The 25,292-nt window shown below is 41.6% G+C and overlaps 2 protein-coding genes across 4 annotated transcripts in view; both read left to right on the forward strand.

The window, feature by feature from the left end:
- Positions 1 to 17,342, forward strand: part of gab2 (GRB2-associated binding protein 2) — a 46,963-nt gene extending 29,621 nt beyond the window's left edge. For all 3 annotated transcript variants that reach the window (XM_074640441.1, XM_074640443.1, XM_074640442.1), the window contains exons 3-10: positions 9,074 to 9,302; positions 11,902 to 12,497; positions 13,256 to 13,353; positions 13,545 to 13,824; positions 13,981 to 14,071; positions 14,238 to 14,340; positions 14,479 to 14,601; positions 14,711 to 17,342. In XM_074640441.1, coding sequence (XP_074496542.1) covers positions 9,074 to 9,302; positions 11,902 to 12,497; positions 13,256 to 13,353; positions 13,545 to 13,824; positions 13,981 to 14,071; positions 14,238 to 14,340; positions 14,479 to 14,601; positions 14,711 to 14,854 — 1,664 coding nt within the window. In that variant the 3' untranslated portion in view covers positions 14,855 to 17,342. The remainder of the gene's footprint in view (positions 1 to 9,073; positions 9,303 to 11,901; positions 12,498 to 13,255; positions 13,354 to 13,544; positions 13,825 to 13,980; positions 14,072 to 14,237; positions 14,341 to 14,478; positions 14,602 to 14,710) is intronic.
- A 3,566-nt stretch (positions 17,343 to 20,908) lies between these two features.
- The window catches only part of maml2 (mastermind like transcriptional coactivator 2), a 46,648-nt gene continuing 42,264 nt past the window's right edge, over positions 20,909 to 25,292 (forward strand). The window contains exon 1 of the mRNA XM_074640419.1: positions 20,909 to 22,198. Coding sequence (XP_074496520.1) covers positions 21,785 to 22,198 — 414 coding nt within the window. The 5' untranslated portion in view covers positions 20,909 to 21,784. The remainder of the gene's footprint in view (positions 22,199 to 25,292) is intronic.

Below are 25,292 nucleotides of genomic sequence, written 5' to 3' on the forward strand. Positions count from 1 at the left end.
TGCAAAATTGTGGTACCGCTAGCTGCCATCTGACTTCCTAACATTAGTGTTATTATGGTATATGGATGGCCTCTAAGCGAGGTGAACGGCGTTACAACGGTTTTGCAGTCAGCGGCTCACGATACCACAGTCCTGAAAGGGAGGAGTGAGCGGAGGGGTGTTCAGTTGGTTGCAATCTGCAACCACCCCATTAGATACCGCCAAATCCTACACACTGTACCTTTTAAAATAAATAAAACAAAAATGAATTAATGAATTAATCCTGGTGGTGGCCATGGAAATAGTTTTGGTTTCATGTTTGTGCTGTGTCTTTGAAGAAGTTCTGTCTGCATATGGGCAATTCCTTAGGTAGCAAGTAGTTCCTGTGAAAACTGCTCACATTGAGGTCTGTGGATTATCCAAAGTGACCGGGTAGTTTTTTCTGGAAAGAATAAAAATGATGTAGTAGTTTTTTTAGAGTTTTTGAAATAATTTTTTTTTCAGTGCTTTGAGCAGCATAAATTCCATTCACCCCCTGCACTGTGCTGACAGAAGTCTGAGAGAAAGGCATCTCAAATTCTGGGCCAATCCAATAAAAACTACCTGAATGCTTCATACAAGGGCCAAGAACATGTCTTGAAATTTGAGTGAACTGAAATTCCAAAAGTCTTATTTTATTGATTCAAGAAACAAACAAAAAAAAAAACATTTTATACATATTTACATACACATACAGTACATACAAACATATACATTCCCTCTCCTTTGGCTTCTCACTCTCTACACATGCCCTCCTGCCTTTTTCGCCTCCCAAAGTGCCCTTCGTATATTGATTTTTTGTTGAAATAATGAGACTCCATGGCACTGGAAGGTCAGGTTTCTGCTGCCACGGAGCTGTCTGAGGTTGGTTCGCTGTTGCTGCCACTGCTGTGCATCGCACAGTACCACTGGCAGCATCTGAGGTTTTGCTGGAAACCAATTGTGCTGCACACCCATCGTCAAAATCATCAAAGTCTGTAAAAATAAAGAAATCCTAGAATGTAGATGTGTTAATTAGGATTAGTGATACATTTTGAATAGAAATGCAATATAACAAAATAGTTTTAATTCAACAACTCAAGTATATTTGTGTTATTCATTTAATTTTCAATGCTGACAACCAAAAGCAAGAGTTTTCAAAAGCAATTTGGCAGTAACCGGCTGTTATAGCACCTCTTTACAGACACATAAGCACAGAGTTACATGTTTTCCTAATCTTCACGATCTGTTGATGGGTGTTGGCGCTGTTGTTATCAGATACTGATGGCTGGGTGTGTGGCGTGTGTCTGCACACAGGGAGACCCACCCCCGAGCACAATCTAATGAATGGAACATCATCTCGTCAATCACGGGCTTTGTTCTGCTCTCCCCCAGCTGTTTGAACTCCGAGACGAGGATAATCTCAACTAAGGGATGAGGTTTTTACTTGTCAGCAGTCCTCTTTTTTTTTTGTTCCCTCTTTTGCATGACGGCTCCCACTCTGTTTTGTTTTCCTCCTCTTCATTTTGTCTGTTCCCCTGGCTGTCCCTAGGAAAAAAAAAAAAAAAAAGTCAGTATTGTTTTTCAGTTAAACGGTTGCCCTTAAGATGGTGAGAAATGGAAAAAAAGAATAACTACTAAATCAGCATTTCCAACAGCAGCCTCAGCAGTTTTTTGTCAAATAGGCATTGAAAAGAGATTAGATTTATTCAAAGGGGGGGTTACATTAGACCCCCTGTGTGGAGCCAGATTGATGATTTGTTGGCTGCAGATGTACATCTCAGTATGACTCGGTGAAATTAATCAGCTTCATTGTGACCTTGCCATCTCACAGAGGTTGCCAGTTTCCAAAATAATAAATGCCGCTGTTGAGGAAATATTGTAATCTGCTCAAAACTTCCCCATTTGCTCATTCTTGCATAAGTCAGAGATTTGTGCTTAATGTGAAATCTAGACTTACTAACAATGATTAAAGAGGAACTTACTTGAAAGATAGTGAAGTTGTGCTCATTGTTTACTTTTCTCCTCAACAGTGGCTGTGCCTGAGAAATGTCAGTTAAACTGTGAACACATAAACACATAAAACCCCCCCCCCCCCCCCTTGACAAGACAGGGATTTCACTAAACTCCTGTCTTGTAACAAACCAAAAAGCATCCAAGCAGTTATGTAGTGTTGTGAAATCGTTATGAATAAAAGTATGCTCAAAAATACAGTTTATGTCTAGGGAAGCACCGATACCGATACCAGATCAGATATCGGGCCGATCGGTGACAATGGCGCCAATCTATTCAATTAAATTCTATGTTTATATACATTATATAGTGGAATTTTAATTCCTGTTTGACCATTTTTTTGCTGCATTAACAAGGTTTACACCTGAATTGTAATTCCTGTTAATTTTGAAGATTTTTTACCTAGTTGTTGGTGTGTGATTTATTATTTTAATGATAAATAACAATACAGTAAATATATATCTATGTATGTATTTGTTACATTTTGTTTTACAAAGTTAGGAAAGTAAGTCCAGCCTGATGTTGCCTTACACATAAAATAATAATCCCAGTTACTTCCACACAGTGAGGCATACAGTTTATTAATCAAACACTGGTATCGGATCGGTACTCGGTATCAGCCGATACCCAAAGCCCAGATATTGCTATCGATATCGGGACTAAAAAAAGTCAGCTCGGTGCATCCCTAATTCTGTCTTATATGATTTTATAGCTGCTCGTACTTGGACCACCATTTCTCTCCATTTTCATTTCCCCTCAATCCTTGTTCATCCTAGAATATCTGGTGTCCACTATCTACATAATCTTTGTGGATTTATGTGCACAGATTCTGGTTGTGGGTATAGTCCATTTTTCATCTTTAAGTTGGCATCAGCTCAAATGACAGGTTTAGTACCGGCCTGAGGCAGAGCCAATCACTCTAATTGGTGGCTGCTCCCCCAGCTTACAGTCACATGGAAACTGCAAGTGGACTATTTTGGAATGGGATATTTTCTTTGGCCGACTGTTTATATGCCATTCAGTTGATGTAAGTAGATGTTTATACCTTTATTCATCTCGTAATCAGCAATTTGGAGTACAATCTGGCTTCTGTTATGCAGATAGGCCTCTCTCTCTCTCTTCTGTCACACTATAATACGTTCACCGTAATTGGTAGGCTGGTGGTGTTAGTGCAGATAAAGGTGTAATTACAGAGCTGCCTCCTGTGCTCAGGAGTGTGCAGATATATTATGTAACTGTTTAGATGCAAAGACGTGCATGTGGGCAGCTGTTTACAGGTTTACAGTCTACATGTCTACAGTATTTGCAAAGTGGAGGACATTCTGCGTTTTATCAATGAAAAGGTCACTGCTGCTTCTTTTATACTCTAGGGGTCAGCCTTAAATATTTTTGCTGAAATTTTTTCTTTTTTTTTACTCCAATCTGCCTAAACGGTATGCCATGGAGTACACAAAATTACTGTAATGTTTCAAATTTTCACCATTACTTTTATTAGACTACTAGGGCTGTCAATCGCTTAATCGGAAATTAATTGCACATTATTTATCTGTTCAAAATGTACCTTAAAGGGAGATTTTTCAAGTATTTAATACTCGTATCAACTTGGGAGTGGAAAAATATGTTTGCTTTATGCAAATGTGCGTATATATTTATTATTGGAAATCAATTAACAACACAAAACAATGACAGATATAATGACAAACCCTCACAGGTACTGCATTTAGCATACAAAATATGCTCAAATCATAACATGGCAAACTGCAGCCCAACAGGCAACAACAGCTGTCAGTGTGTCAGTGTGCTGACTTGACTATGACTTGCCCCAAACTGCATGTGATTATCATAAAGTGGGCATATCTGTAAAGGGGAGACTCGTGGGTACCCAGAGAACCCATTTTCATTCACATATCTTGAGGTCAGAGGTCAAGGAACTCAAACAAGCTAGTATGACATGGTTGGTACCAATGGATTCTTAGTTTTTTTCTAGTTTCGTATGATATCAGTATCTTCAATAACTTTAAAACTGAGTCTGCTACAACCTACAATTTGCAAGTTGCGTTAATGCGTTAAAGAAATTAGTGACGTTAAAACAAATTTACATACCGCTTTAAAATCGCGTTAACTTCGACAGCCCTGCAAACTACACAAAATGTTATTTATTTTTTCTTCCCAAAAAGGTAACCTGAGTTCTTACCTGAGTTCTTACTGACTTGTTGCTTTGCCCACACTGTTAACAGGCCACCAGGCTGCATATAAACACAATCAAACGGAATTGATTCAGCCCAGAATCCAAAGTATTCATCCTTAAAAATGCACTTAAGTTTATTGGACTGATTGTATAAAGCATCCTGACGAAATTACTACAGTGTGTATTGTAGTTGAGAGTGTACACAAGTATCGCATTTTCCATTCATCATGACTCCTGAGTTTCCACACCAAGCATGTTCCTATTCTGTAATGCACTGTATTGTCAGAGCAAATCATCCTTTTCGTTTTTTTGGCTTAGTCGGCTGCATTCAGCGGCACGGCCCCTTTCCAGGTAAGTCTTTCATTTTTTCCAATGAGACAATGAAAACCAACACTCAACCTCCACCACAAACCGTCTCAGTGCTTCATCCGCCCTACCGTTGCACAGCTACAGTATTTCTCCACCCATCGCCTTACAGAAATGAGGTCAGAGCGTTGAAAATGAGCTGCTGTTTTAACCAAACTCTGCAATTCATTGGCCCCCGACAAGCCTGAGCCTCTAGGTGATTGATCAGTCCGGTAGTTTTGAGGCGAATTGATGTCGCAGTGTAGTCGATGGGCGGTGCTCACATGATGCTGTGGGGGCGGGCAGGCACAGGGGAGTAATGTGATCAGGGGATGCTCCTGTCTCTGCTTGATACTCTTCTGAGGGAGGATGAAACAGCCATGTCACTTTGTTCACTTCAGACTAGAAGTAGCAGAGCGAAGACGCCATTTTCCCCTCTTCCTGTTTGCACTCCCTCAGCGCTAACAACTCTCCGCAGTGTCTACCTACCCCATCTCTGCTGCAGCTAGCATCTCCCTTATCCAGCTATGTCAGACTCACAGAAAGCTCCCAACCCTACTAACCACACATGCAAATGGACCCCACTATGAGGCCTCCAGGGACATGGTGTTGCTTTAAAGAGCCACTGATCCATGCAGGACAACAAACAATGTACTGAATATACTTGGAATCAGCAGTGAAAAGAAAACAGTTTAACCCTCGAGTCATTTAGCTGGTGCTCTTTTCCAGCTTGACTTAAATAGGGGTGTAAGAAAATATTGAAAAATGTAATATCACAATATTATGTTTTGTGATACTGTATCGATTTTTAATTCATAGTTTACATGCAAAGATTAACTTTGTCAATACTTTATTTCATTTGCAAAGAGAAGCACCCTCTCAGTGGGTGTGCCCTCTCAAAGTAGTGCTATGCTGTTGGATGCTACAGGGACTGTGATAAATGCGAATGCAGATCCCACTGATCTGATTGCATAAAAAACTTTTTTTTACTCAGATTTTATGCATATGGTAGTGTGTTTTTTATACTATGAATATCCTAACTTTTCCTAAAATTTGATTAAATAATCGCAATATACTGCCTCTATACCGCCTCTATGCTGCCTCTATACCGCCTCTATACTGCCTCTATACCGCCTCTATACCGCCTATCGCAATATGTCACAGTATATTGAATCGTAACCCCCGTATCATGATACGTATCTTATTGCCAGATTCTTGCCAATATACAACCCTAGACTTAAAGTGAGTGAGCAGGTAGAGGCCTTTTTCAAGGGCACTTTGACAGGACCCCGTGGGGGGATCAAACCTATTGCCTGACCTTTGTGTCACGAGATGTCGTCCCCCACCACCAGGCCACCCTGCAGAGCCATATCTGAGGTTAATTTGCCACACTCATTGTAGGTGTTTTAGCCCTGAGGCTATATATTTAAGTGCAATCTCATATGAAACCATTAAGGAAATTGCGTTTTGTACTATTTGAAGGCAAGGTGTACTTTCGATGATTATCTTCTATGGAATATTGAAGCAATGATAGTAATCCTGATGACAACTGCTGTATTGAGAACATTCAAATGCTTCCTCTTCCTCCATGTTTCCACCAGACACCCTTTCAATTCAATAGGTCAGTGGCATTTTCTATTTTTATATCTCATTCAGATTAGATTATCATATGTCCTCGTTCTAAATCTGGCCGGACTGAGAGGAAATGAGCGCCCTACAAAGACGCTCTTGTCCTTAGTGATGCAGCAGGGTTCTAATTTTGGCCCCCCGAGACCAGCAGCCGGCTTCTATTAGATTACGGCCACAGAGCAGATGAGACATAGGTGATGTATTATAGAGCATAATTGGAAAATTGCTCATGAACTTAGGAGCTCTTTGACCCAAAGTAGCCATATGTCGTTCACCAACCAAAAAGGGTCTTTTAATGCATCGCTGTTGATAGTCTGATGTTTGTTTCAGGCTGAGGAATGGCATGGGAGAGCTCTTTGTCTCTTTTAACTGCCTTGTTTCATGTTGAGGTTTCAGCAACAACAGTCTCTGGTAATGACATCAAGCTCGTAACTCAAAAAAACTATAATTAGCCTTTATTTTTTACTTGTGCCAGTCCCTCCCAGTTTTATTACCTTTCTTTTGTAAGATGTAGTAAAATAAATGACTTCTAACTTTGGTTAATAAACATTTTACCACTTTCTATTGACTGCCACAGTACATTATCTAGCGGAGGAAATATTACCAGAAGCACCTAGGGGGGAAGTTTCAGCGTTTATATTATTTTCTGCTCTTTTCTCTATTTCTGTGTTGTGGACTGACTTGATGGAATTTTGTTCCCTGTGGTACCATACATCATCAGACCCATTAGTGTCAGTGATGAGCCATGTAGGCTATTCCATCAGCAGACTGGACCCGTCGTCTTTCTTCTCCTCCTGATTCTGACATGTCATGTGTGGCAATTAATCACAAATCATTTAGGGCACGTACAGAAACACACTTGTGCACACGCACTCCATGAAAATGAATATCCCCACACACACACACACTTTGTTTAATAGTTTTCACATTAAAAAAAACAAAAACAATTTGTATACAAAAGTACAAGGAAAAAAACATTTTTCATCTTTTTGTTAAGGAAACAGACAAACAAAATCAAGTATAATAACATAATCCCCATATTAAATAATAATTATATATATCTAATAATAATAATAATAATAATAATAATAATAATAATAATAATAATAATAATAATAATACAAAAATAATATAATAATAATAATAATAACAAAATAATAATAATAATAAAAATACATATACAATACATTTGAAGTTTTGTTGTGTCCTCAGTATTACAGTCATTAAGCCTGCATGTGTTTTTCCATGCAGCTCTCCACTCTGGCGGGGGGGTTGTCTTCCTACAACAAATCAATATATCTACCCATGTTAGTGGGCCCTAGTACTCACCGCACTGGATGAAAGCTTTTACAAAGCTTTTTGTGGAGATGATGCCTAACCAGCCTAGGGAGAGTGGAGTCGCTCAGAACAATGGTGTAATTGAGGATGATTGGGGGGAGTCCCTGCCTGTGTGGCTGTGGGCCTGTGGGCCTGGCCATCTCACTGATGTCCACTGGCCTGGAGACCCCACAGCAGAGGCCCTTTTCCCCCTCAGGCATGGATGTGACCTCATTCAGCTAGCTGGGGCTTCAGAATACCCGCCCGCCCTGCCCTCCAACCACCACCACACATGCATACACACAATGCTGCTCACGCACCACATTTGTGTCTGTTTTTCACAGTGGCTGCGGTCCCCTCTGTATGGTCGGCTCACATTATGAATCACACAGGACGTTGCCCTCTTCTTAAAGGGCAGTTTGACCCATAACATGCTTTGTAAAGGTCTGATAAAGGAGGAGGAGAATGGTGGAGGATGAGCAAAACGCATGTGCGTCTGTTACAAAGAAGTGAAATGTGGGAAGTGACTTTTCGGATATGATTTAAATTAGAGCTGAAGTACAGTAGTTGATCGGTAGAATAGTTGATTGACAAGTCATTTATTCAACAAAAATGCAAAAACATACACAGATTCGAGCTTCTGATATGAGAAGATTTACTGTTTTTCTCTGTTAATATTCTTGTAAATTGAATATCTTTGGGTCCCAGGCTGTTTGTCAGACAAAACATACAATATAAGACATCACCGTAGTCTTGTGGAAATTGTGTGTGATATTACATAGATGAAACAATTATTTGATTAATCAAAAAAAATTGTTTAAATTAATCAGTAATTCAAATAATCATTATTCCCAATTTGAAATCTCATTGTTCTTGTAGCCATTTACTGTGCAGTGAAAGAGAGAGATTAGCATCAGCAATAGATGATTGGTGGAGTTTTTTTTTTCCCTCTCTCCCATCAGCTAGTGTTGCACACAGCACCACGGGTCGATGGATCAGTGGGCCGCCCACTCTCTACTCCTACAGCTCAGTGTGCGCCTCCTCACTTTGGCCTCCTGCCTAGTCTATTTGCAGCATCCCCTTCTCAGATTCGTCTTCTCTTTGTAGCCTTTCAATGCAGATATCAGGGATGTCACACATAAACAATAAGACGGTATGACCATGTTGTTTACACAGTCCGGCTGTGCCAAACAATGCAGCTCGATAAAATCAAACAAAGCACATTGACTGGTCAAAAAGGATAACTTGGATCACTCAAAACCTGCAGCCCCCCCCCCCAAAAAAAGCAGAAGGATACTGTTTTCTCTCCTCCCTGGAGACAGATCCCTCGTCTCTATTGATCAGATTGCAGACTGAAAGCTACTGAAATCCAGACTCCATGCAAGGCAAGGTCATGTAAAGGCTTAAAACCCTCAAATAAATTACACGCTGAACCTTTGACTTCAAGAATTGTGACAACAAAAGGAAAATGTTGAAGGGATGATTTTTTGGCTGATTGTTACTTTCTGTTACAGCCTGTCCAATCTGCAAAAAAAAAAGCTTTTAAATTAAACAATCAATAACTCCAGTTTCTCCTGTCTGCAGATGGCAGGTTGCAGCATATGCCTCGTTCTGTTGGAGCAGATGTCACCGGCTCGATGGCTCCGCTGACCGGGGAACGCAAGTCCTCTGCCCCGATCCACTCCAGCCAGCCAGTCCTCTTCACCTTTGATGTGCCTGTGCGCCACACACACCATGGCTCCCTGTCCAACAGTGCACCCCAGGACTACCTCCTCCTCCACCAGTGCATGAGCAGGAAGACAGAGAGTGCACGGTAAAGGTCATGACCCTCAGGCGTCCTGTGTCAGTTTCCTGTTATCCGTTAATGCAGGTCAACGTACAGGTTTACGACGCTTCCTCAGTTCAGCAGCCCCTAAGGGTTACAACTACTGTTACGGGGGGTTGTGGGGGGTGGTGGGGGGGGATTAGCCAACTGCTTTGTGCGCGTATGTGTGAGTGTGCACAAAGCATTGTGGAAATATTATAAGGCATTTTACAAGTGCTCTGATTTATTTTATTGTTTTTGGCATTTTTAAAAAATTATGTTAAATTGAAGTAAATATTCAAAACTGAAATGAGAAATAGACAATCTGAATCCATAGGCCTGAGAAAATCTTTAAACAAACAAGGTTTTTGTTATTTACTAAAATTTGATTTGATATAAAAAAGGGCTATCAATCGATTAAAATATTTAATCACGATAAATCAGATGATTGTCCATAGTCGAGGGTAATTAATCGCACATTTTTATCAATTTATAATGTACCTTAAAGGGAGATTTGTCAGGTATTTAATACTATTATCAACATGGGAGTGGACAAATATGCTGCTTTATGCAAATGTATGTGTATTTTTATTATTGGACATCAGTTAACAACACAAAACAATCAGAAATACTTGTGGGTACCCATAGAACACATTTTCATTCACATATATTGAGGTCAGAGGTCAAGGGACCCCTTTGAAAATGGCTATGCCAGTTTTTCCTCACCAAAATTGAGAGCGAGTTTGGAGCGTTATTTAGCCTCCCTCTAGACAACCTAGTATGACATGGTTGGTACCGATGGATTCCTTAGGCCCTAAACAACCTAAAAAACGCAAGTTGCATTATTGCCTTAAAGAAATTGTTGGAGTTAAAACTAATTTGCGCTGGTGCGTTATGATCGCGTTACTTTGACAGCCCTAATATAAAATGATAAAATACTACAGGGATAGATGGGGATAGGCAATATGGATACATTTTCTAACACAGAGCAATATAATATTGATAATTGTTTGAAGATAAAATAATGTCTGATTTTGGTTAATTAACTGTATGAAATACCAGAAAAATAAAGATATTTCCTCGCAAAAATCCTGTAAATCCAATATTGCCATAAAGCAGACAAGTGTTTAAACAATTAGTCGATCATTTAAACATTGAAGGAACAAAATATGCAACATAACAACAGACTGAATACTTGTTGAGTAACTGTATGTATAAGAACACGCATGCCTATGTGGGCTATATGCTGAGCGGGAGAACAAAAAGGACCAAGTGTTTATGTTAAATGCACTCCTGAGTTTTCCATTAACATTCACCTCACCTCCTGCCGCCGTCATACCCGCTTCCAAGAATCAAAAGGCAGCTTTAATAATGATGCCATTCAGCGGATAGCCGGCACTGTAGATGATCAATGAGGTTGAGGCGGCAATTCATCACTCCTATAGGTTTAGACTCTCACAGGGTAGAACTGCCCTCTCAGCCACACGATTTGCACATAAATCTGCAGTGTTGGGCCTCTGTGAAACCCGGGAAATCAAACCTCACAATCCATCTCATCAGCTTTATGCAGATATTTCTGTCACTCCCTCACGAGCTTCTGCTCCGCGGGTCTGCTAATTAAGACAGGCATCTGTTGGCGGGGGTATGATTTACGTCGGAACGAAACTCTTTCACTAGTCTGATGACCAGTGGTGTGAATTAATCTATGTAAAAAGCCCCTGTGCAGCCACAGTGATGGAGGGCAGGGTGAAATTATTGATTGATGATTGAAATCCTGAGGAAACAGAAGAAGAAGAAGAATTGATGAAACACAGCAGCGTGCCATCTGACATGAGGAAGAAATGGAGTCAGAGAGAGCAAAATGTTATGTCAATATTAATTGTATTCTTTTGATGCATTATTCATTTAAAATTGTTACATTTATAATCAAGATTGAATGGAACCATTAGAAAACTGCAGTGTGGCTAACACATATGCATGAGATCTCGAGAGAGATTAGTACAGACATAAAGAAACGACTCATTGGGGATATCTTTATCTTTGCATTGGCCAACTAAGTCGGACCATTGCTCAGCTAACTGGCTAGAAATGTCTAAGCTGTAGGGTTGCTCTAGTTGGCACTCAAGGTCAAGCCCTACAAAGGAGCCGGAATAAATGAGGCATGTCCCTAGGGGGTCTAACTGAGGCTGAGGAACTGTGGGAAAGTCATAGCATTCTCCCTCTTAATATGGACGCCCTCTCCCTGTCAACATGCAGAAAACATGTCAACAAATCAGCTTTCCAAGGAAATATTAACAATACTAAAATTTGATATGTATGCCATAGCTGCAAAAATGTGCTCAGGCACTGGTGGCAGAGGTGTGTTGTTTTAAACAGTGCTGAGACCTGAAGTGCTACAGTGCCATCTAGTGGCTCTGTGGGTGATTACATTAGAATTGCATTAAATGCTACTGTAAAAGAGATGGTTGTTGCCATTGTTTGAGATAGGCTGGCATTGGAGTATGAGACAGATGTCTGTTTTCGAGGGAGCATTTAGGCACTGTGGAAAGTGGGGACAATAAAGACTTAATGTGTGTAATATGTGTGTATGTCTTTGTCCATGTTGCAGGAGTGCCAGCTTCTCCCAGGCCACACGAAGCAATCTGTTTGTAGGGAGCGACTCTGCGGTGCAGAAACTCTCCCATGGCTTTTCCCACTGTCTGAATGGCATGGGCGCTCAGTTGCACGGCTTCTACAGCCTGCCCAAGCCAGGGAAACACCAGTTGCCGGGGACTGATGATTCCTCGCAGGAAGCCTGCTACGTGCTCCCGCGAGGTTACAGCTCTGAGTCGGCTTCTCACAGCGGTCTAGGTGATCCCGATCTGGAGAACGAAGAGGTGTACACCTTCAAAACGCCCTGCAACACCCTCGCCACCATGCACAGCAACGAGCGTCCAACTGACAATTACGACCTTCCTACGACGCCTGGCTCCTTCTACCAGATCCCCCGGACGTTTGATAAGAATCACAATAACTTGACGCCCTCCAGCTCTGAGTCGTCCTGTGCTCCTCCTCCCAGGCCCCCTAAACCTAGCCAGGGGTCAGAGGGGCAGTGGGGGAGCCCCCAGTCAGCAGGGAGCCAGAACGGAGAGGTGACGCCGGCAGTGTCGGTTATCCCACGCAGGAATACTCTCCCCGCTGTCGAGAACATCAGGCTGCACAGAGGTACACTGAGTGCTTTAACTGCTTCCCTAATACGTTTCTCCTGAACGCTGCTCGTTTCTTCGAACACAATCTGAGTTGACTCATACAGATCTTTTGAAATCGCACATTTAACCTGTTTCCTGTTTTTCAAACGCAAGTCTGACTTGATCAGTCCGTTCTCTTGTGGTATTGCAGTGACTTTGCGCTTCCTCTTCCTCCCCCTCTCTGTCTCTCTGTCTCTCACTCTTTCCCTCTTCCTCTGTCTCTCATTTCACTGATTTAACGACAGCAGCTGAGCACAAACAAACGGGCCAGTCTAGCAGACACTGTTCTGTTGAGACGCTAATGAAATTCAAGCCATACAGCCTGCTCCAGAATGCCTCGTTCCAGGCTGATAAGCAATGAAAAAAAAAAACACTCGCAGACACAATGCGCGGCCTCTTATTATGCTGTGTTCCGTGCTTCGCCAAGCCCATGCTCAGGCCTTGTACAGCCAGAGACAAGAATTGACCTGCGACCCTTGTTAGTGAGAATACAGGCTGTTCACACACCTGTGCTGCAAAGACTAATTATAACTCAGTGAAGCATCTAATGAAAATGTCACCTGTGTTCTGTTTGTTTCATTAGAAACATGAGTTTTCTCCTTGAAATGTCAGGCGTTTTTGTCTACATCGGCCTATTTTTGCATTGCACTATTTCACTTGAGGAGCACTTTTTTTTTCCTTTTAGAGTTTATGGCAGTGGTAAATATTGATTTCTCTCCTCGCCTCTCTCCACAGGCTCCTCCTTTGAAACTAACAGCCATCACCGTCCCATCCATTTCAACAACTCAGGCCAGTCTGTGGAGTCTGTCAATGATGGGTTCAGCTCTTACCTGGTGAGTCACTCCTTCGCCGTAACTGCACTCCCTCCCCAGACAGATGCTGTTAGTGTAAAATCATAAACTGCACCGATAGAAAATGCATTTGCGCTGTATTTACTCCAATTGAGTGTTGCAGTTTTCCTGCCATATTGAGCCTGGAGAGTTTAAGAGAGTCGTGTGTGCCCTCTGTCTTTTTTTGACACCAGCGAACCAGAGCGCCTCTGACTCGCTCAGACAGCGGCAACTCAGATGACAACTATGTGCCCATGAATCCTGGCTCCTCGCCACTCAGCGCTGCCCAGGCTGACAGTCCTAAAAATATCTACATCCCTATGAGCCCTGGGCCACATCACTTTGATTTCCCAGGATTCTCCGCAACGTTACCTGCCCGTAAGGGGAGCAGCGCCTCCCTGTGTCACCGGCCCAGCCGCCTCAGTGATGTCACACCGCCACCCATCAACCGCAACCTCAAACCTAACAGGAAATGTGAGTTTTTGACAGCAAAGTCGTCGCTGATCTAAAAGCCTGGGTTTTCTTGTTCTTTATCTGCCATTTTTGGCTTTTCAAATCAGCTCTAAAATCGGTTTGTTTCTCACAAAAACAATGATTTTTGTTGACAGTGTCTGCTCTTGTTTACCACAGCGAAGCCAACACCTCTTGATTTGAAGAACAGTGGGATCATTGATGAGCTGCCATTTAAGAGCCCAGTCACCATGTCCTGGACACGGCCCATGTGAGTCTCATATCAGTCATTCAAGCTAGGTTACCCAAGGCCACACACGCACACACGCACGCACGCACACACGCACACAGTTTGATGGTACAGATTGGTGCTGTATTACGTTTCTGCCCGAGGTCAGAAGGTAGAAGCACTCACAGTTCTGTCTGCTTTGCTTCAGGCCCGCTATGAACTCCATGTCCTCCCAGCACTGTCGACCCATCTCGACACAAAGCATCACCAGCACAGACTCCGCAGACAGTGAGGAGAATTATGTGGCTATGGTAAGTCCCAATAGCTGGAGGGGAGATCAGGGGAGCACATTGTGTTCTTTGTTTTAATGATCCACTTGTTTGCGTGCTATGCTTCCTCAATCTCCCTACATCCCGTGTGAGTTAATCCTCCCTCTTGTCCCCCATTAGCAGAACCCGGCGTCTACCTCCCCGGCCGTGAGCGGCACCAGCAGCCCGGCCCCTAGGAAGTGTGGCAACGTGGACTACCTAGCGCTGGACTTCCAGCCTGGGTCACCCAGCCCGCACAGAAAAGTAAACATTTTGTAGGCTTAATTTGTAGCAGCATGCGCTCTTATTTCTACCACAGTGCAGTCCGCCCTCAGGCCAGAATCTCACTCATGCCTTATTTATGACTCCGCAGCCCTCTACATCCTCTGTGACCTCTGATGAGAAGGTGGACTACGTGCAAGTCGACAAGGAGAAGACCCAGGCACTGCAAAGCACCATGCAGGAGTGGACCGATGTGCGGCAGTCTACTGAACCTGCCAAGGGGGTCAAGTCCTGACACTGACCCGTACAAAACAATGACAGAAAACACAACAAAATTCCAACCTTAAGTCAAGCATCTCTAGTATCATGTTTCTATCATTACTATGAATACTGGTTGGGCTTGTTTAAGACTGAAATACTTGGACAAAAAGCCATAACCTATCCAATGCCTGTTCTCTGTGATGATTTTTACTGCAATGCACTGCTAACATGCAGGATATCAGGCCATACAGGTGAAGCGCCCTGCCAAAGCTCTTCATGCAGACTGTTATAACGGTCTACGGACTCATGTGTATGAAAATATCATCCCTACCCATCAACCCATCCTTTATAAATTAAGTGTTTCATCAAAGCTGTCCCCACCCACCCCCCTCTGTCAAACATCTAACAGGTAATTTACCCAATTGCTGCCATTTAAAAGAGTAGCAGAGGCTAACTGGTCGATAACCATATTAATATACTGTAAGAGTACGCTTACTGGTCTCAGGAATGCCAAGATGCACTCCAATTTTGGCATGCAGACAGACTCTCTCTTTTCACTTCAATCTATCATTTGTGCTGAGTCTTGCAGAAGCAGTGAAGAGATTATTTTCACTGCGGGCAATCATTTCAGCTTAGCAGTGCATGTCTGGTAAAGAAGAGGAAGGGAGGGGGGAGGGAGGGGGGAATACAGCTTTACAAATACGTAAAGGCCCGTGTCAGAAGCCTTAATGATGACTGCACATGGCTGTTGCCTCGGTTTCAATTAAGTATGAGCCCGAACCATATTTAAAAAGCTGTCAGGCAGGATGGCAGGCCAATTATTTCAATGCAGGTACAAAGTCAGTAACGTCCAAATGTACAGAATGAAGGGAGCAAGACGGATGAGAAGAAGAAGAAGAAGAAGCAGCTTGTGTCTTTGTACGGTTTGACTTTGGTGATCATTTCACTTCAGGTAATATTCTAATACATTTCATTGTAAATGTGCACTGACCAAGAGAATTATTGAGATGGAGGCAGTAAAAATGAAGCAGGAGGTGTACTTTCCAAGGAGTTCAGATACCCCCTCTCTATCTATCTCCAGAGACCATAAATACAGACTAAGTAGAAGGAGAATCGCATATTTATGTTTTCCAGAATCCAACCATTCACTGATGTATGTCTTCGGGTCTTTGATACGCCACACACTACAGCTATGTCTCTGAAGAGTAATTGTTTCCTGTATGTAAATTATTAATAGAATGACATATTTGCAGCACATCTTGTTGACTGTTTGATGCACTTGTCTGAGACAAAAAGGTGCACTGCAGTAATGTAACATTGTGCTGTTTCTTGCAAAGGCAGCCTGCCACAATGAAGATTTGCCAGTGATCATAGTCACTTAAAAACAGTTTAGGGAAGAATGTTTTCTTAATTTCCTAAACTCTTTTATTTGTTTTAGTTTGCCTTATATTTTTCATTTCAGTTTTGAGTGTAAATTTTGCCTTGGAGAATTTTAATGATTCACAATATTATTCAAGTGAGAGCCATATTGTATTTAGGACAACTGAATGATCAGTTTCTAGTTCAACTTAAGTCCAGTATTTCATTGTGGGCTGGAACCACTGAAGGGTGATTTGATCTTTCTATGAATAGCGTGGCCATGCAGTGCTAGGTGGTATTATTGATTATTTCATTAAGATTTACGTCTTAATGTTTTTTCTACCATTTTTACTGCGTTTTGTATTCTTTTTATCATTATTTTTTACTGATACATGTAAGCAAGTGATATTCAAAAAGGATGGGGTCAGGCTAAATTAAGCTAAGTTTGTTACAGCGTGTATTTTTTTTTGAATTTTTTTTTTTTGAATTCCCAAGTTGAATTTGTATGATCTATACATGAAATGGGGAGGCTGGCAGTTTGAGTTGCACTGGCAAAGCCCTTCCCGGGTGAACTGTGATTCACAAAGCGCGAGAGCAAGAGAGGAAAGAAAAGACTGAAGAAAAGCCTGTCTCCCTGTCAGTCTCTGAAGTGAAATGGATGTGTAATTTATTATCTAGAGATGCCCGTCGTAAGCAGAAGAGCCGTGTATGTGTTGTGGTAGATTGTGAGTTGTAGTATGTTTAATGACAGCCTGACTGGGCGAGATTGAAAACACTGCTCAGATCTACTGTCAGACTGTCACTGGGTTGACGTACTGTACTAGTAGAGATCTTTTTTTTTAACCACTGTTATTGCTACTACTGTAAAGCATTTGCAGATTGCTTGTGTGTTAATTTATTAATTTATTGTGCATTTTGCAGTTAATAATTGTAAAAAAAAAAAGAAGAAAAAAAACCCCAACAACAACCAAACAAGGAAACCTTCTCTCTACTAACATTGATGTATGCAAACTGTCTTGATTTTGTGAAGCAATATGACAGACGATGCCAGTGTGATGGTAATGTGGTACAGTTCATTTGGGATACGCAAGAATACAAGATGTTGTTATTCCTGTATTATGGTAGACTTAAACTGTGGACATAGAATAAATCAAGAAGTGAAAGTTTGGCGTTAAGGTTCCTCTTTAAATATATACCAAAACACTGTTTTTCTGGCGGCCATGATGCCTTTACTCATCTCTCACCCACACATTCTCAATCGGTGCTGTAATGCACAGAAGTTGAGCGTCTGCTGCCCCCTGTTGTGTCGGACAGCAGCTGCATCCATTGGTATTGATAAAGTACTGGATAGATGTGAGTTTTTGGAAGCTGATACACATACCAGCGGTCTCAGTCAGTATTTATGCCTGTATATTGAAAAAAAATCCTACAAAAAAACATTTTTAGCACACAGCAGGAAAGCATTTTGACTTAAATTGGAAAATGATACATTTAATGTGTTATTACTTCTAAATAAATATTGCAAGAAATAAGAATGTGTTCCCCCAGGATCTGTGTACTATTGTGCTTCATGATATGACTTTAATTTTCCAGTAATGACCAGTGACTAATATTTCATTCCCCCATGAACAAAATAAAAATGACTAATCGGCTAAAAATGTCTTCGTCAACCGAGACCCCAATGACAGATGACTAAGAGGGGCAGCAAAAAAATAAAATGTGCAATGAAAAGCATATTTCTACTCCTTTCTTTATGAATGTCTGTGATACTGATACTGGCAATGTCTGCTTAAAGGCCACTATTGACCCTCTATGTATTGGTCTGCTTCGCTATGGGCAGCAATATATATACAGCATATATATTTATGGATTTTTTCTCGTCCTTCCAAAATTGATTTGTATGGGTCCTTAAGGAATCTGTGTTTTTGTGAAGTAGCGTGTTTGAAAATCTTTGCAAGTGTTTCATGATAGGAGTTTCTCTGGATTTTACCCTGTTTTCTAGTTAGATCTTTGTTTGACTATTTTGTATGACAATGCAGCATAAGACCCACTGGGTATGTTAAAATTCTTCAGAATTATACATTTATGTGCAACAGTATTACTACATTCCAGAGATCTTATATTTTTGAAGTTAGTAATATCTTGAACTATCGTTCCTTGCTACAATTTTAAAACTGTTACTCTTTTTTTTTTTTACCAGCAGTGTTCTGTAGTATAGCTGTAAGTGAATTTAAAGTGTTCTTAAGTATTGCTGCAGGCTGTCGACTTCTATGTCATCCCCATGTGTTTAGGATCATTGTAATATGATTAAATTAAAACCTGAGCTGTAGTTAGTACCATGTTGCCTCAGTAACCACGAGGACCAGTCTAATGATTCTGGGTCTGAGTCCCACTTCCAGGTCAGCAGGATGGTCTGAGTGAGGTCAGAGATTTTTCCGTAATTGCAGAGTCAACAGGTTGGTGACCACAATAGATAATCTTTCTTCCCCTGTCAAAGCAGCCTGGGGCAGGATGCTTAAACTACTCCATTAATATTATTACTATATTATTAGACTTTTTACTTTTTTTAAGGGCAGCAAGGTAAGTCCATGTTTCACAGGTTTGCTTTCCTCTTTGGCTCTGTCTGTGTATGTGTGTTTTTTCTCTGGGTGCTTCAGTTTCCTTCTGCTTTACAAAAACATGCATCCTGTCTCTGTGAATGTCAGTGGGATTGCCTGTAACCCTTCGTGTGCTGTATAAGTCTCCATCTACAGTGAAATAGGTAAGTTGTTTTTTTTAATTGCACTATCAAAAAGGCACATTTCAAATTCAAGAAAATACAGTTTACAATAATATAACAACCGAGTGAGCGGTAACAACAGCAAGCAAATAGAGAATAACAAGACAAAAATAAATAGCCTCTAATGAAAGAAAGAAAGAAAGAAAGAAGGAAAGAAAAAAACAACCACCACAGAAAAGACAACACAGATGGTCAATTAGGAATTAATGTACATAGATATTCATGAAGATATAGGGCTTTTTGAAATTCACATTTTACATATTTTTTATTTAGTATTATCTTGTTTAGATGTAGCAAATATAGGAATATTTTTTCAGAAACGAGATTTATGTATGAAATAATTTGCCAAAATAATTAATTTATTATTCCCAAACTGTGTTTTGGAATTTTGGAGACCAAACTTATATTTTCAAATGTCAGAATGGGAATATTTTGATCAGTGTGGTGGGTAAAATGCAGCCAACTATGAGTGAATGTATGTTATAATGCGAGGCAATAATGGACCAACTGAATTCACTTTATCCATATTTTAATTCGAGAGGTGCTATAGGCCTAAATGTGTCCACCGTTCAGGTGTTGATGAACACATGAAGTCAGCAGTCAGCTGCTGTAGTAGACAATAAGTGTTCAGAAGGTTTGATGTTAACACAGATTTCAGGCACAGAGCCCCCCCAGCTTCCGGAGAATGAAGGAGCCTGTTTGTTTACGAGCATGTGGAGAACCAATCAGCTGTTCGAAGTGGTACATTGGTACATTTGACTCGTTTAGTGTGTTCACATCCACAGAGCTCGAGATTTGGGATACAACTCGTCTTTTCTAGGACGTTAGTTGCTTCAGTTGATATGTGAGTAGCCAATGCTTCACATGTGTTGCTCGGTTTTCATGTGGAACTTGACTTGCATGCTGACTAGTCAGACTAGTTCACAGACTGCCAGAAAGAGGTTAACTTAGTGTCCGAATTTGACAGTACTTTACTACAAATAGTTCGCTTTCATAGTTTGCTGTCAACTTTATTCCCTTTTGGGTTTAATAAGAGTCTATCTGATGAACTATTGTATTGATAACCTATGGCCAAAGTTTTGTAGGACTTGATTTTGTGTTGCGTGTTTTATTCTAATTAGGTCTAATTATTGTAATATTTCTAGAAACCTTTGAAGAGCCCTCTACTGTAGCCTCAAACACAACCACAGTAAGATATTTTAAACCATAAATATCTTACTAGTGCTGCCACTGCTTCATCAGCTACTTATCATGCAACTTTAGTTTAGTTTAGTTTATTAAGATACTGTAGCTACAGCAGTGCAGCAGCTAATTCTTCCTGGGGTCCACAAACCCACTTAATGTGACAGTGCAAGAATAAACGGGACAAGACAAAAACCCACACAGACACAGAATAATCTAACATAATATTACAGAATAAACAAGACTAAACACAAACACAGAATAATCTAACATAATATTACAGAATAAACAAGACTAAACACGCAGAATAATCTAACATAATATAACAGAATAAACAATACTAAACACACACACACAGAATAATCTAACATAATATTACAGAATAAACAATAATAAACACAAACACAGAATAATCTAACATAATATAACAGAATAAACACAAACACAGAATAACCTAACATAATATTACAGAATAAACAGCACAAGACTGAAACACAGACTGGGGCAAGACAGGCTCCTGACGATCATAATCAGAAAAAAATGAAATTGCAAATCATACTTCCTACAATAAGTAAGTAGTGTCATGTTTATCAAACCTAAGTAGGCTAATGCAGACCCATGCAGGCCCTACAGGACTAGTTCACTCTTCCCTCCACTAGAGTGCGCGTTTGGACCCCTCCACCTCCATGAGAGTGTCTCATGTCAGAGGAGGAATGTTCATACAATGAGGCTCTGTGTATTGTAGTTCCGCTGTAGCCTCGGTGCACCACACGGACAAACGCTTGTCAATGGACTACTGGAGACTGATCTCAACCGGTTTACGCAGCGGATCCCCGCGTCTCGCCTGCCTGCTTTTTCTCTTCTAATTTGCAACCAGATCCTTTTTCTCTGGATGGAAAGAGAAGAGAGAGACACAGAGAAAGGACTCAAAGCGAAACAAAAATGCCGTGAGTCTTGAAGTTTAGTGGCTTTTGTGTGTCGGTACATTCTCCTGTTTTACCGACCGATCGCTCACTTTGTATTTCTAGTGTCCAGTGTTACTCTGTACCGGACTAAGTGTGGCACATTCTGAGATAAAGTGAGATATGACATCGTGTCAGGGATCTAGCCGTCGGTGGAGCTGAAGTTGTGCGTGCTATGGTTTAGAATCATCCGAGGGATTCACATTGAATCTCATTTAGATCTGTGAGCAGAGGTCGAGTCGTTAAGCAAGAGTGGATTCATCCCAGCTGTGGATCCTCAACTGTTGGTAAATCATTTCAGTTTTTAATTAGAAGCTGACATAGTAACACCCCAGAGGAAGCGAGCACTAATACAGATCTGCAACGCTGGGACTTTTGAACGCCTCTGTGGAACCTAGTGTGAGTTATCTTACTTTAGAGGCTAGTGACTTTCAATCTTTCACATCACTTTAACATTCCTATCAGTTTGAGGAGATAATTGTGCAACTTATCTTTCAACAAATCTCATAAGGCTGCATCCTAATTCTCTGAAGTGACTTGGTGCGTGCAGTGGTCTGTTTTTCTTTCCACATGGGATCCTAGCTGAGTCCCAAAGTCTAGTTTCCTTCCATGCCTAAACACTGTGGTCCATTAGCAGCTCAGTGGACCTCAGTCTCTACCAACTAGTCTGGGACCTGCGGGCATGGGAGAGGCGACCCCTGCTCAGTCTGCTGCAGGGGCATTCGGACCCATGTTGGGTGTAGGTTTAGGGGCTCTGCCCGGCGGGGGGGTCGGTACCGGGCCGGTGGTCAACACCTCCAGAGGCTCCGCGGTGCCACAGCTGCACAATGCCATAGTTGAGCGTCTGCGCGCCCGCATCGAGCTGTGCAGGAGGCACCACTCCACCTGCGAGAACCGCTACCAGAGGGGGCAGGCCGAGACCTCGGACCGGGAGCACGAGAGCACGCTTCACCTGCTCAACATAGTCCACCAAGGGCCTGGGAACCGAAAGGCAAAGGGCAGCCGGGGATCGAACCAGCAACCTCCAGAGTACAGCAGGGCCAACGGAGAGCAGAAGGGCGCAGAGGGCGAGCAGAAGATCAACACGCGCATAGCGGTGAGTTTTGGGGAGTTGGTGGTGATGATGGTGACAATGATCATCATTGCCACCAATAATAATAATAATGATGATGATGATGACTATGATGATGATAAAGCTGGTATCAAGGATGACACCATGGTTAATATGATTATTATGGTGATTTTGGTGGTGTTATGGCTGCAAACATACAGGACATACAGGACAGCAAAACTCAGACCATGAGATGTTACAAGCATTTTTTTCCTGCATGCTGTTAAAGCAAAGTGTCAATCTGCTGGTCAGCTGAACGCTGTAGTTTATGCTGCAGGGATAATGTATTAAAGGTCCAGTGTGTAGGATCTGGTGCTATCTAGCAGTGAGGTGAGGAGATTGTAACCAACTGAAGCCTCTCCCATGTGCCAACTGTGTTGGAGAGCGCTAAAAAATGCAAATGGCCCTATCTGGAGCCAGTTGGAGCAGAGCCAGTGCGTAGTGTGTGTGTGTGTGTACGTGGGAAGTGAGTGGTGAAGTAAGAGAGAGAGGCGACGGGAGCGAGTAACGTTATCGACTCCGGCCCGAGCAGGAAAAGTTAAGAGTTTGGTTTGTCCGTTCTGGGCTACTGTAGAAACATGGCGGACTCCGTGGAGAGGGACCCACTCACTAGGTAAGGGATAATATACAGCGAGCAAGCGTCATTGTTGTGAAATAAACCCTGACATGGCGATGCCGCACCCCGACAGGGTGATGCTGGTGGACCCCAATGCGAAGCCCTGAAGGGGTTTATTTCACAACAATGACCGGAGTCCGTCATGTTGCACCGCTATGTTTTCAACAGTCTTTCACAACAATGACACGCTAGCTGTACATGATCCCGCTTATCACCCGGCTACTTACTTAAGAAATCAATAATTTGACACAAAAATGGTCCATCAGAGTCCGACATCAGAACTGCGCCCATAGCAATGCTCTGTTATACTGCACATCGCAACGGTCTGCTATAATGAAATAACAGACCGTAGTAGTATAGAGTATTCAAGTGTAATAAGTAAGGGAAAATATACAGAAACCCTGATAGCTTAGAATGAGCCGTTTATATCTAACAAAAACCCAATGTTACACACACTGTTCCTTTAAGTAATGTTTCTCCACAAACTACTCAAAATGCTCTACTTCGACTACAAACAGTTAAGGCTCTGTCCAACCTTACAGAACAACCAGATCCAGACTAAACGGCACAACACAGGCAGTGTTTTATAAACTCTAGGTTCCTGGTTTTGCTGATTAAAGAGGCCCTTGAAGTATAGACGGGATGATGATACGGGATCATGAAACCGGTTTGCAAAGCAATCCATTCAGAGGAAATTGTTTCAGGGTCATTGGGCCATGGGGATGTTTTTGCATTTACTGCAAACCATGTCAGCATCTCTACTGTGCAGCTGATCCAAACAGAGGGATGCAGATGCATTCTGTGGCTTGTTTAACCCATTTTAATATGCACCATTATCTCATTTTGCAGTACAGATAAGTCGGTTTCCTTTGGTTGTCGCACGAATTACCAAATTCTCAAGAGGATGCTACCTGTCATTGAACAGGGTTTCACAAAGTGTATCTTAACAAGAGGGTTTATTTGTTTGTTTCTGAGGGATCCTGTATCAAGTAAAGAGCGGGATGACCTCGTTTTTGAGCAGTTTTGAGAATCTTCAGAGAAAACGATACTGAGAATAAAGGACAGTATAGTTTGCATATCTTCTTCCTCAACAACAGAGCCTTGTAAAGGACATATGGGTAGGGGGGAACGTGACTGTGAGACACAGCAGGGCTTTCTGTGTGCCTGCTAGTGCTGATAGGACCGACTTCCTGTATGGCAACTGTTAAGGACACAGCCAGCAAGATGTGAGATTTATTTAGTTGTTTTCTTTCATTGGGCATGAGGGAGTTCAGCATCTCTACACCATGAATTATTTCCCAAGCAGCGTTTCAATATGATGTCAAAAGGGTGAAAGCTTGCAGATGTTCCTGCTCTCTAGATCTGCTTGAGATGCTGGATGGAAAAATAAACAATGTAATATTTTTTTTTCCAGTAAAGCCATAAAAGGGCAACGATGATTGTCCCGTCAGTTCGTTTATTGTCATCACTGGAACTGAGCACGGGGATAGCCTCTGCTACGATTTAGTTTAAGCCTCGATCGAGACTTTCACATATACAAGAAAAGTAGATTTTCCATGATTTATAGTGCTAATATAAAGTGCAGTTTAGCTTTCCACATATTTAGTTTTCATGCCGTTACAGCCGCAGGAACATGATCGGAGGCAAGACACAACAACATGGATTATGTTGACTGTCTAAAAGAGGTCAGGGAACATCATTATCATGTACTGTTTAATTTTTACTGATGTTGACTCTGGAGTAGCGTGTTCTACATAAAACTGATGAGTGCAGCAAGATGGTGAGGAGGAAATGAAGTCCTGGCGTACATGTTTATATCAACCCTGAGGTTAATATGTTTTTCACAAGTCATGATGATTGGTTGAAGCAGAACAGCAGCCATTGCAGAAATCCCCTTTTTTTTTTACAGCATCTATCCAGCATTAATAGTGCAGAGAGTTTCTTTTCTTGAATGTATTAAAGTGTAGAATAACTTGCAATGATTTATTTTTTATAATCTCTGGCTATAAAGAGAGTACAACTTGTGTTTCAGATATTTCCTGGGGTGCAGTAGTAGTTCACCGCATTCTTCTGAATTAAAAAAAGTAAGGGCTTCTACAATGGCCACATCTGTGCATGTTATTGACTGTTCACATTGGAATTTGCGATGGAAATGTACACCCAAGTGAGGGGCAAACAACACAATGGATTATGACTGGCTGGGAGCGCGGAGTGAGCAGCACTTAACAACGGTGCTCATTGAGAGCAGATTAACAAAAGGATATTCTTTTAGATGAAATTGGAGAAATGGGGGAAGAAGAAGAGACGGGAGCTTACTTATTCCGACGACTCAGAAAATGATTTTCCATAATGCTTGCATCGAAAGCTTTTGGGATATTCATAGATTCATAGATTATGCTTTTTCACAACCAGTCTTTCCCTTCATACCTGTATCAGTAAACACATTCGGCACAAATGGGTCAG

Source organism: Sebastes fasciatus, chromosome 7 (assembly GCF_043250625.1).
Source record: "Sebastes fasciatus isolate fSebFas1 chromosome 7, fSebFas1.pri, whole genome shotgun sequence".
NCBI lineage: Eukaryota > Metazoa > Chordata > Actinopteri > Perciformes > Sebastidae > Sebastes > Sebastes fasciatus.